Source organism: Cetorhinus maximus, chromosome 12, assembly GCF_964194155.1.
Source record: "Cetorhinus maximus chromosome 12, sCetMax3.hap1.1, whole genome shotgun sequence".
In the NCBI taxonomy this organism is placed as follows: Eukaryota; Metazoa; Chordata; class Chondrichthyes; order Lamniformes; family Cetorhinidae; genus Cetorhinus; species Cetorhinus maximus.
In genome coordinates, this window is record NC_135890.1 from 67,977,239 (window position 1) to 67,990,481 (window position 13,243).

The 13,243-nt window shown below is 42.2% G+C and overlaps 1 protein-coding gene across 4 annotated transcripts in view; it reads left to right on the forward strand.

Moving 5' to 3' along the window:
• Nucleotides 1–13,243, forward strand: part of LOC144687536 (glutathione hydrolase 1 proenzyme-like) — a 163,139-nt gene that overhangs the window by 102,353 nt on the left and 47,543 nt on the right. For all 4 annotated transcript variants that reach the window (XM_078553805.1, XM_078553808.1, XM_078553807.1 and 1 more), the window contains 3 exons: nucleotides 3,939–4,075; nucleotides 6,082–6,269; nucleotides 10,184–10,311. In XM_078553805.1, the coding sequence (XP_078409931.1) occupies nucleotides 3,939–4,075; nucleotides 6,082–6,269; nucleotides 10,184–10,311 (453 nt within the window). The remainder of the gene's footprint in view (nucleotides 1–3,938; nucleotides 4,076–6,081; nucleotides 6,270–10,183; nucleotides 10,312–13,243) is intronic.

Consider the following 13,243-nt stretch of genomic DNA (forward strand, 5'->3'; position numbering starts at 1 on the left):
AAATTACGTTTTCTTTCTGAATCCAGATGTTGATGTTGCTGATTAAGAATACAAAAGGCTCAGTACAGATCCTTGGATCATTCCACCTCTTCCACTTTTCCAGGGAATTCCTTAATCACCTCCAAGTTTTGCCAGCTAAAAATCCTGAATTATTTTGCTCCAACCTCTTCAATAGGATCAGTCAATTGCATGTTTGTACGTAATTCTGCATTCTTATTGACCAGTAGGAAGCTGTCCAATTTTATGTCATCAGTTTTGGGGTAGGTGTAGTAATCTCATGTGTAATATACCGTTAAGACAAACGTTGTAATGGAAGATCACATGATCTTGGTGTCCAATAGCAGAGTAGCGCGGGCTACCTCTGTGGTCAGTAGTCTTGTCTGAAGTGTAAATACAGTTTTATGCTAAACTGGCAGGTGGAACCGCCTACACAAAGTTTGATATTAGTTGTACTTATCAACAATTGGAATTAGAGGCCTCCTGGAAGTTTGTCACAATTTAATACACACAAAGGGTTGTACCAATACACCTGTTTTACCTTTTGGCATATCTTCAGCTTGCGCCATATTCCAAAGAACCATGGAAAGTTTACTGCAGGGACTGCCCCATGTTGTAGTTTATGTAGATGACATTCTGGTGACAGGACTCACTGAAAAGGAACATTTGGTAAACTTGAAAGAAGTTTTAAAACGTTTTTCACAGGTAGGAGTGCGTTTGAAGAAAGAAAAGTGCATATTCCAAGCGAAAGAGGTAACCTACCTAGGTCACAAGGTAGATTCACAAGGCCTACACCCAGTTGAAGAGAAAGTGAAAGCCATTAGAGAGGTACCAGCACCAAAGAATACATCTGAACTCAAATCATTCTTGGGGATGATCAATTATTATGGACGCTTCTTGCTTAATTTGTCGACCGAACTGGCACCCATGTATTACTTGCACAGGAAAAACCAATGATGGTCTTGGCAAACACCACAGGAAAAAGCTTTCACAAGTGAAGCAGTTGTTGCAATCATCTAAAACAAAAACAGAATTACCTGGAAAAACTCAGCAGGTCTGGCAGCATCGGCGGAGAAGAAAAGAGTTGACGTTTCGAGTCCTCATGAGGACTTCTCCGCCGATGCTGCCAGACCTGCTGAGTTTTTCCAGGTAATTCTGTTTTTGTTTTGGATTTCCAGCATCCGCAGTAGTTTTTTGTTGCAATCATCTACCCTTTTAGTACATTTTGACCCGAAGAAAGAGTTGGTGTTGACATGTGACACATCTCCCTAGGGAGTGGGAGCAGTGCTTTCCCATCAAATGGATGATGGATCAGAACAGCCTATAGGATATGTATCGAGAACACTCAATACAGCAGAAAAGGGATACTCACAGATAGAAAAAGACTTGACAATCATCTTTGCTGTTAAGAAATTCCACCAGTATGTACACGGTTGTCGTTTTACTATCATATCGGACCACAAGACCTTGTTGGGATTGTTCAACGAAGACCAGGCTATAGCCTCAGCAAGAATATAAAGACAGGCATTGATCTTGGCAGTGTAAGAATACACTTTCACTCATTGACCCGGAAGTCAAATTGCAAACGCTGATGCACTTAGTCATTTTCCCATGCAAGTAAATGCTGAGGATGTTTCAATTCCTCAAGAATTCATTTTATTATTGAACTTCCTGGATTCATCATCGATATGTGCTAGATAGATTAAAGATTAGACAAGTCGAGACCCAGTCTTATCCAAAGTATGAGAACAAGTTCTTCATGGTTGGTCACAAGAACAGGAATCTGACAAAATGAAGCCGTATTTTCACAGAAGATACAAAATAACCAGCCAGGAAGGTATCTTATTGCGGGGAGCACGAGTGATTGTTCCTCCAAAAGAACGAAGGCCATTGTTGTCTGAACTTCACAGCGCATATCCAGGAATACCCCAAATGAAGGCCATAGCACACAGCTATCTATGGTGACCTGGGATGGATGGAGAAATGGAAAACTTAGAGAATTTGTATGCAGTGTCAGCAAGTGCAAAAGTTACCTTCAATGTTTCTACTAATCGTTGATGCTCACTCAAAATGATGGACATATACGAAGTGAAGTTGCCGACATCTTCTCCTACAATTGACAGGCTATGTCAAAAGTTTTCCATTCAACGGACTACCTGAAGTGGTCATATCAGACAATGGAACGGTATTTACGTGTGCTGATTTTCACTGATTTATCAGCCTCAACGGTATTACTCATGTAAAAACTTCACCGTACCACCCTTCTTCAAAGGCTGAGAGAGCAGTTCAGACATTCAAGTCTGGTATGAAGAAATTGTCTGGAGATTCTATTTTCTTTTCCACTGTAGGACCATCCCTCATGCATCAACAGATGTCACACCTGTGGAATTGTTGGTGAAACACCGTCTCCAATCAAGATTGAGTCTAATTATGCCAAACTTTACTGGGGGGGGGCGGTGTGGGTGTGGGTGGAAAGGATTCAGTAAAGTCAGAAAACTGGATATGACTGTACAGTCAGGATAGGATGTTTAATTAGGAGAGAAGGTATATGTGAAGAATTTTGGAGAAGGACCAACAAGGATGTTAGGTGAAATAAGCGCAATAACTGGACCTCTTTCCTACCACATGAAAGTGGAAGATGAGTCATACAGAGACATATAAGAAGAGGAGAAACACACTACCCAGAAATGATTCCACCAGTGTTCGTGACTGAGTCAACATTTCCTGTTGAAAGAACTCCACTAAGTACAGATGTGTCTGAAGGGTTGGCTGTACCTGACAGTCGAGGAAACTGATTTGCAGGTACCTACCAAAAAGCCTGTTGCTCAGATGACTCCAGTGAAGGAGGGTCCAGATAAAGCATCGGAAGCTGTAGAGTCGAGCTGTTCTACACACATAAGGAAATCCCCAGAAAGACACTGACTTTGTAAATTACTTATCAGTGTGAAAAATTTGATATTTTGAGAAAAATTGTAAAATGTATTTCCTGAGTACAGGGGGAGGGATGTAGTAACCTCATGTGTAATATACCTTTTAAGATGAATGTTGTAATGGAAGATCACATGATCTTGGTATCCAATAGCAGAGTAGCACGGACTACCTCTGTAGTCAGTAGTCTTGAGTTAGAGTCTGAAGTGTAAAGACAGAGTTTTGAGGCGTAAGCACACAAGTGTAGCTGCTGAGTTCTTTTTGTAAATAAACAATGTGTTTCTTCTTAGAACGATCTACTGATCTTCTCTGTCTATGGTACCAACTTGGTCACCCTGAAACAAGCGTGCAACCCGGATCCTTAAGTCCCAACAAACTAGGGTACAGGATCCAACAGTAGGCCAAGTCCAACCCTTGCTTGAATAGTTAATGTGATGCTCCTTTTGTGGAGAAGCTTGTTTGTATCCCAGTGGGGATAGGCATATCTAGCCCCACAATGCCTTGGCCTACTTCAAAATATGGGCCTGCCTCTTGAGTAGCAGCCTTTCACGTAGGACATGAGCAATAGCTTTCTGGTAATCGGTATATTATGTCAAGTCCTTCCACTATCAATTTGAGATGGCACTTCAAGTAGGACAGCAGATAGGATCTCACCCTTTTGAAACTGTTGACTGCCATTGAACAGATTATTTCATATAGGAAATCCTTTAGTTTGATCCGGATGATCGATTCCATTATTGATGTAAGACTAATGTATCTGCATTTGCTCTTTTGTAGTTTATTTCTAAAAAATAGTGCAACACTGGCTTGTGTCCAAATCAGTAGGCCTCCCTTCATGCTTGATTCTGTTATGATGACCATCAGCATGGTTTTCTGATGTTTTCTCACTGATCTCACTTCAAGGCCCACATTCTAAACACTCTGGGTTTGTCCTGAATTCCTTGGATTGTTAATGAAGTTTAGTTAGATAATTTCATCCTCATGTCTTGTCTTAATTTTCTTTCTATTTGCAGGTTATAATTTTACTCCAGACAGTGTTTCCTCTCCAGAACAGAAGGCCCTGACATATCACCGAATAGTTGAAGCCTTTAAATTTGCATATGCAAAGAGAAGCATGTTGGGAGATCCACGATTTGTCAACCTGACTGAGGTAAACTACCAGTTCAAATATTGTTCAGTCAATCAAAAGTTGTTCTCCTTGCTGGTACCTGTACTGTCACACTGCTTGCTGAACCAGTTGTCATTAGAGACTGTTCCACCTTGCATGTACATGAATGCTTGTTACGGTATGTCCAGGTGTTTGTGTGCATGTGGCACTGGACAAGCATCTAGGTTCCTGCTGTAATCTCCTGTCAGTGAGGCTTCCAGGAGTTTGGCTATGCTATGGGTTTGGAATACTGATTGGAGACACCAATTTCATTGATAATAAGATGTTTGATGGAGATGTGAGTGTTTGTGGTTGTGATCTAAGCACTTAGGAACCAATATAACCATAGTTAGCTCTCTAATAGTAATTTTAATTTTTCACAAAAGGAATAGAGTTCTGTCTGGAAATAAAGAATGAATGTATTGCTGACCAGAAATGTCTTCATGGGGATACATTGCTGCATGACATGGAATCCCCAGGTCTCTTAAAAATCATAATGACTGCCCCCATTAATTTGTAAATATCACAATCATGCTAGATCTGGTAGTTCAAATTTTTATCCACCAGTGAGGCAGCAAAGCTTGGATTAGATCTTATCAAAATTCTAGAGCTTTGAAATTCATACACAAAAAACCAGTGGGTGTATGAAAAATTGGTGCAAATGGGGATGAGGGACCTCAGTTATATGAAGAGATAAGAGAAACTGGGATTATTCTCTTTAGAGCAGAGAAGGTTAATGTAAGACTTAGTAGAGGTGTTCAAAATTAGGAAGGATTTTGATAACTGCTTCCACAGGCAAGAGGGTCAAGGCACAAGTCAGGAGTCTGATGGAGTACTCTCCACTTGCTTGAATGGGTGCAGCTCCAACAACACACGGGAAGCTTGACACCATCCATGACAAAACAGTTCGTTTGATCAGCACCCCTACATTCACCCCACCACCATCAATGAACAGTGGCAGCAGTGAGTACCATCTACAAGATGCACTACAGAAACTCAATAAGGCCCCTTAGACAGCACCTTCCAAACCCATGACTGCTACCATCCAGAAGGATAAGGGCAGCAGATAGATGGGAACAGCACCACCTGGAAGTTGCCCCCCAAGCCACTTACCATCTTGGAAATATATCGCCATTCCTTCACTTGCTGGGTCAAAATTCTGAAACTCCCTCTCGAACAGCACGATGGGTGTATCTACACCACAGAGCCTGCAGTGGTTCAAGAAGGCAGCTCACCACCACCTTCTCAAGGGCATTTAGGGGTGGGCAATAGATACTGGCCTGCCCATGACACCAAGATCCTGTAAGTGAATTTTTTAAAAATCGGGGAGCACAGATTTAGGATGATAGTTAAGAAAAAGATGAGGAGAATATTTTTTACACATCGAGTTGTTAGAATCTGAAATACACTGCCTGACTGTGGAAGCAGGTTCAAAACTAACTTTCAAAAGGGAATTAGATTTGCAGTTGAAAAGGGAAAATTTGCAAGTCTATGGAGAAAGAGTAGGTGAGTGGTACAAATTGGATAGATCTTTTAATGAGCCAGTATCGACATGATGGGCTGAAAGGCCTTTTCCTGTGCCTTATAATTAGAATGAATCACAGAATTGTACCCTCTATGATTCTCTGAAATAGAAGCTGAGTTGCTGGAATTTTGTGCGTCAGTTGCTGGAATTTGCCAGGCTGGCTGGTCATTGTCCTAATGATATGTTTCAGGTCCACTGGCAGAAGAGCAGCTCCTACTATCCACAGTGTTTCATCCCCCCCACCCCATATCCAACACCATCTATCTTGTGCCCTGTTTGACACTGAGGCTGATAATTTAGTGTTGACTTGAGGCTGAGACTATGCAAACTCATTTCATGAAAGACCTGAACTGTCAGCAGATAGAGAGACTTTCATCCATTCAGTTGGGCTGCATTTGAACCCTGTTCTCAGAGGTGAAAAGTCAATTACTCATCCACTGCATTATCCTAATCATTTTAATCTTTGGATCTTTTTCATTAACAGCTCATTTCCAATATGACCTCAAACTATTTTGCAACACGGCTTTGGAGTAAAATCACAGACAATACGACGCATTCTATAAGATACTATGAGCCTGATTTCTACACGACCGATAATCACGGGACTGCCCACTTGTCCCTTGTAGCAGAGGATGGCAGCGCAGTGTCAGTAACCAGCACCATTAATTCCTAGTAAGAGTTTCTGGTCTTAAATTATTCATTCTTGATGATAACATCTCCTTTTACATCTTTCTCCTTAACATTTCTTCTTGGTTCTCCTCTAGTTGAGTGTCAGAGGGTTGTAGGGTGGAGGGGCTGCTATGTGAACTTCTCCACAGGTCCTTCCAGCTACAATAGGTGCTGCACTGCAGGGAATGGACGATGTGGGGCAGAGTAATAACTCCATGGGCAGAATTCACTGGGTGGGGAGCGGGGCCCGCTCACCGACGCGTAAAATGACGTACGGTGACGTCGGGCAGGCGTCCTGACGTCACCACGAGTCATTTAAATTTTCAGTTCGGCAGGTCAAAGGTCTATTAAGGCCATTTAAAACCTAATTAGTTCAATTTAATGAGCTGCCTGTCCAACCTTAAGGTTGGCGGGCGAGCGAAGAGCCTAGGTGGCCTTCGCATTTTTCATGAAACCTCATCCACAGGCAGGATGAGGCTTCATGAAGTGTTTTAAAAATTTATACATTTATTCTTTGACATGTCCCAGCTCATGCGATAGTGTCACATGAGGGGCCATGTTTTAAAAGTGTTAAAAATCTTTATTTAAAACTTTAGCACTGAAACAAATCTCTCTAAGGCACCTCCGTGCCTCAGGGAAATCTCTGCGCTCTTTCACGCACATGCAAGTTGGCACTCGCAATGGAGAGTGCAACCAAAACTTCAGAAGCAATCGAGAGCAACGTCCTTCACGTCAGGAGGGAAGCACCGGTTAGAAACAGCGTGGAAGCATTGGGCTCCGCAGAAAGGCGGAAAACAGCCACCATTAACAGACCAGCAAGAAGCAATGGTTTAACAGAGAAAACCCACAATAATAATGACAGAAATGGAACCAGACAGCCTGCAAGTGAACGACAAATTTAAAAAATCAAGTGTTTCTATTGCCATTGTAATGGACACATTATGTGATATTGTAAAGACAGATTAAGACAAAAGTTTAAGCAGAAATGTAGAAATCGTGAAATCCACAGAATAGAGGAACAAGAAGAAACAGTCAGATATTTACTCATTACACAACTTAAAAATGGGTAAAACAAAGTCAATCTACGTGACAGTGGAAGTCAACAGGAAGCCCATCCGAATGGAGGTGGATACAGGGGCATCCACGACAGTTATAGGGGAACATACATTCAAATATCTGAATGGAGGACACCACTCATTAAATATGGAAAACTCATATGCTAAATTAAAGACGTATACTGGGGAAGACATACGAGTAAGAGCTATATGCAAGGCTCCAGTACAGTATGGAAATCAGTCTGTTAATTTACCCGATAGTGAAAGTAGGTGAGGGTCTAAGTCTACTTGGTCGGAATTGGCTTAAGGAAATAAAGTTGGAGTGGACCGAGATTTTTCAACTCCGAATGAAAGATCTGCAAGAATTATGACAGAAATATGCCTCAGTTTTCAGGGAAGAGCTCAGGAAGATTCAGGGGCTGCAAACTAAAATCCATGTGGATCCTGGGGCAACCCCCAGATTCTTGAAGGCGAGGCCAGTCCTCTATGTATTATGAGAAAAAGTTGGTGTTGAATTAGACAGGCTGGAAAGGTTGGGAGTCTTACAACCTGCACCATTTTCTGAATGGGCAGCACCCTTGGTTCCAGCACTAAAGCCTGACCAGAGTGTGCGAATGTGTGGGGACTACAAATTGACCGTTAACAAATTGGCCAGACTTGACAGGCACCCTATACCGAAAATTGATGAATTGTATTCCAAGCTGCAGGGGGAGCCGCAAATACGAAGCTCGACATGAGCCACGCTTACCAGTAAGCTGAGCTAGAAAAGGCCTCTCAGGCTTTTCTGACTATCAACACAGATAGGGGGCTATACCAACATGCCAGGTTACCCTTCGAAGTCTCATCAGCTTGTGCCGTTTTCCAATGGACAATGGAAAATTTACTTCAAGGTTTTCCCCATGTTGTGGTTTATCTTGATGTCCTAGTAACAGGACCAACTGATGAAGAGCACCTGGCTAACTTGGAAGAGGTATTGAAGCTTTTCTCACAAGCCGGAGCACGTTTGAAAAGAGAAAAATGTATCTTCCAAGCAAAAGAAGTGGTTTACCTGGATCATAGGGTCAACTCACAGGGCCTTCACCCACTAGAAGACAAGGTGAGAGCTATTCATGAGGCGCCAGCACTGAAAAACACCACAGAACTCAAGTCCTTGGGAACGATTAACATTTTCTCCCAAATTTATCAACAGCACTGGCTCCATTATGCAGTTTGCTCAAGAAAAACCACAGGTGGGCTTGGCAAGTCCCACAGGCTTTTATGACAGTAAAGCAGTTGCTACATTCATCGGCCCTGATGGTACATTTCGACCCAAAGAGAATTGATTTTGACCCATGATGCATCCCCTTACAGAGTAGGGGCAGTACTCTCCCACTGGATGGCAGATGGCTCCAAACAGCCCATCGGTTAAGTCTCAAAAACACTGTTGCAGAATGAAGATACTCACTCACAAATAGAGAAAAAAGGCTTATTAATTGTATTTGGCATTAAGAAGTTCCTCCAATACATCCATAGTCGCCACTTTACCATTGTATCCGACCACAAGCCACTACTAGGCTTTTTCGGGGAAGATAAGGTTCAATTGCCCAATTGCCTCTCCATGCATCCAAAGATAGGCACCAATCCTAGCTGCTTACGAATATACTTTTATCCACTGGCCAGAAAGCCAGATTGCATCTGCCAACGCACTAAGCTGATTACCTTTTAAGAGAATGTGAACAGATTGACCACGTGATTGTATTACCCAGTTGCTGTGTAGCGTGGGCTACAATGTTAATCAGTAGTTCAGAATAGGGTCTGGTTGGAGAAGTACATTGTGTTAGTGCTCTGTTACTTGGGTTAATAAACAGCATGTGCTTCATCTTACATTGGTCTCTGTGTCTGCAGTATCTTATTTACCAACTCACTCACCAGTAGATAGGCATGCAACTGTGTTCGCTGAGCAAAGCGACCCGACAAAAGGAACATAACACTGTCACTTAGCCAATTTTATATCTATGTTGCTATTGTCCCTTTTAGCCCATGAATTATAACTTTGCTCACAAGTCTATTGTCTAGCAATTTATCAAAAACCTTTTAGACATTTACATAACATCAGCAGCATTACCCTTATCATCCCTCTCTGTTCCCTCATCAAAAAAACTGCAGCAAGTTAGTTAAGCATGATTTTCCCTTAACAAATCCATGCTGCCTTTCCTTAATTAACCCACATTTGTAGAAGTGACTATTAATTTTGTTCCAAATTATCATTTCTAGAAGGCTCCCCACCACTGGGGTTAAACTAACTGGCCTGTAGTTGCTGGGCTTATCTTTACACCCTTTTTGAACAAGGGTGTAACCTTTTTAATTCTCCAATCCTCTGGTACCATCTGATTTATAAGGAAGAGTGAAAACTTATGGCCAGTGCCTCTGCAATATATCATTAAGAGTGGTATGAGCAAACAGTCATTGTTGCAGTAAGTCCGCCAAGTGTCAATCTGAAGGATCCGCTCTGGTGGCTGGGGACCTTGCCAGCAAGAAGCACTTGTGGCTAGTTTGGATGCACCTTTTCCATGATTGTCCATCAGAATAAATGGTTACAAAATAACAGGAATGTCTGAACTTTAAGTACAGATGCACATTGAGGCTCCTACCAACAGTGAAGATTTGGAATATCAAATCTTGGAATATCATATTAAACTATGCGTCATTGATTAGAATTTGTGGATTTTAAAGGACTTGTGTGAAAGTATGGAATGATATTTGATACGTCTACGTGGGTCCTGAATAGCAAGAAAAGGATGGTCTTCTATATACAGGTTGGGTGGAATGAGGAACATATGCTGTCACTAAAAAAAAATCTTATTTTGTTTTTCTTTTTTGCAGCTTTGGATCGAAGGTGAGGTCCAACTCAAATGGGATTATTTTCAATGATGAAATGGATGACTTTTCTTCACCGGGCATTTTGAATGAATTTGATGTTCCACCTTCCCCAGCCAACTTTATCAAACCAGGTGTGGCTCTGTTTAGTTAGGTAGATTCAGCTGATGGAAAATTAAAGATACCATTTTAATAGAGATTGTGACATGCTGCTCTTCATCCTGCTCAGTGGGAATTGTGTCTTTTAAGAAACCTAGAATCTTACAGCACAAAGGGAGGCCATGCAGCCCATTGTGCCTTGTGCCAGCTTTTGAAATAGCAATTCAATTAGTCCCACTTTCTTGCTCTTTACCTGTAGCCCTGTAAATCTTTCCTTTTCAAGTGAATATCCAATTCCCGTCGGAAAGTTATGATTGAATTTGAATTTGCTTCTAGCACGTTTTTCAGGTCCAGAAGGAAGACATTCAGCATACTGCTTCAGTGCCAATAAGAACCTAAGAACATAAGAACTAGGAGCAGGAGTAGAGGCAATTCAGCCCCTTGAGCCTGCCTCACCATTCAATACGATCATGGCTGATCTCATTTCGGCCTCAATTCCAATTTCCCAACCTCTCCCCATAACCTTTCAAAAATATGTCTATCTCCTCAAATTTATTCAGCGTCCCGGTATCCACTGCACTCTGAGGTAGTGAATTCCACAGATTCATGACCCTTTGAGAAAAGTAATTCCTCCTCATCTCTGATTTAAATCTACCACTCCTTAGTCTAAAACTATGGCCTCTTGTTCTAGAATGCCCCACAAGGGGAAACATCCGCTCCACGTCTACTTTGTCTATCCCCTTTAGCATCTTATATACCTCAATTAGATCTCCTCTTATCCTTCTAAACTGTAGCAAGTATAGGCCTAAACTGCTCAATCTCTCCTCATAAGACAAGCATCTCTGGAATCAATCTAGTGAACCTCCTCTGAACCGCCTCCAATGCAACTACATCCTTCCTCAAGTAAGGGGACCAAAACTGTGCACAGTACTCCAGATGCGGTCTCACCAATGCCTTGTACAGTTGCAACAACACTTCCCTATTTTTATGCTCTATTCCTTTAGCAATAAGCACCAGAATTCCATTTGCCTTCCTTATTATCTGTTGTACCTGCATACTAGCTTTCAGTAATTCATGCACGAGGACACCCAGATCCCTCTGCACTGAAGCATTCTGAAGTTCCTCTCCATTTAAATAATAAGTCGCCTTTTTATTCCTCCGACCAAAATGGATAACCTCACTCTTAACCACATTAAACTCCATCTGCCAAACTTTGTCCCATTCACCTAACCTGTCCATATCCATTTGTAAATTTCTTATTTCTTCATTGCAACTTACTTTCCCACCTATTTTGGTGTCATCTGCAAATTTAGCTGTAGTACCTTCTACCCCTGAATCCAAGTCATTAATATAGATTGTAAATAGTTGGGGCCCAAGGACCGAACCCTGTGGCACCCCACTAGTTACAGCTTGCCATCCAGAAAAAGACACAACCCTCCAGAATAGCTTGCTCTCTGGTTGGTTCCACAACATATTGCTCCAAGAAACAATCTCTAATACACTCTATATGAACTCTCCCTCGAGGCTACCGTTGCCAATTTGACTAGTCCAGTCTATATGCATATTAAAATCACCCAGGATTATTGTCATGCCTTTCTTACATGCTCCCAGTATTTCCTGGTTTATACTGTGCCCTACTGCTGAACTACTGTTTGGGGACCTGTAGATTACTCCCACCAGGGACTTCTTTCCCTTGTTATTTCTTATTTCTACCCAGACTGACTCCACATCTTGTTCTCCAGTGCCTATATCATTCCTCATTATAGCACTGATCTCTTCCTTTTACTAACAAGGCTACACCACCTCCTTTTCCTTCCTGCCTATCCTTCCAAAACACTGAGTAGTCTTGGATATTCAACTCCCAAACCGGTTCTCCCTGTAACCACATCTCAGTAATCGCCAACAAATCATACCTATTTATCTCTATTTGTGCTGTTAACTCATTTGTTTTATTCTGAATGCTACGCGCATTCACATACAAAGCCTTTAAGTTTGTCCTATTGTCAATTTTCCCTACTCTTATATGATTCTTTAGTGCAATATGGAATTCATACACTCTGTCCCTGCCTTTCACTTTTTGGTAACAATCAGCCTCGTCACTTGCAACTGAACCTTCCCCCCCACTCCCAACTATTTAGTTTAAAGCCCTATCTACAACCCTAGTTATGCGATTCGCCAGGACACTGGTCCCAGCATGATTCAAGTGGAGCCCGTCCGAACAGAATAGCTCCCTCTTTCTCCAGTACTGATGCCAATGTCCCATGAATTTTAACCCATTTCTTCCACACCAATCTTTGAGCAATGCATTTACCTCTTTAGTCTTATTGACCCTGTGCCAATTAGCTGGTGGCTCAGGTAGTAATCCAGACATTATTACCTTTTTGGTTCTGCTTTTTAATTTAGCCCCTAGCTGCTCGTATTTCCTCAGCAGAACCTCTTTCCTCGTTCTACCTATATTGTTGGTACCTACATGGACCACAACAACTGGATCTTTCCCCTCCCACACCAAGTTCCTCTGCAGCACAGATGAGATATCCTTAACCCTGGCACCAGGTAGGCAACACAGCCTTCAGGACTCTCGATCCTGGCTACTGAGAACAGTATCTAATCCCCTAACCAAACTATCCCCAATTACAACTACATTTCTTTTTTATCCCCCTACTTGAATAGCTCCCTGTACCACGGTGCTATGGTCAATTTGCTTATCGTCACTACAGTCCCCGCACTCATCCACACAGGGAGCAAGAATCTCGAACCTGTTGGATAAGGGCGAGGGCTGAGGCTCCTGCAGTGCTACTTCCTGGATCCCTCTACCTGCCTCCCTCATAGTCACACCCTCCAGTCCCTGACCACTGGCCAAATTTAAGCTAGTTAATCTAAGGGGTGTGACTGTCTACTGAAACACAACGTGCAGATAACTCTCCCCCTCCCTGATGCGTCGCGGTGTCCGAAGCTCAGACTCCAGCT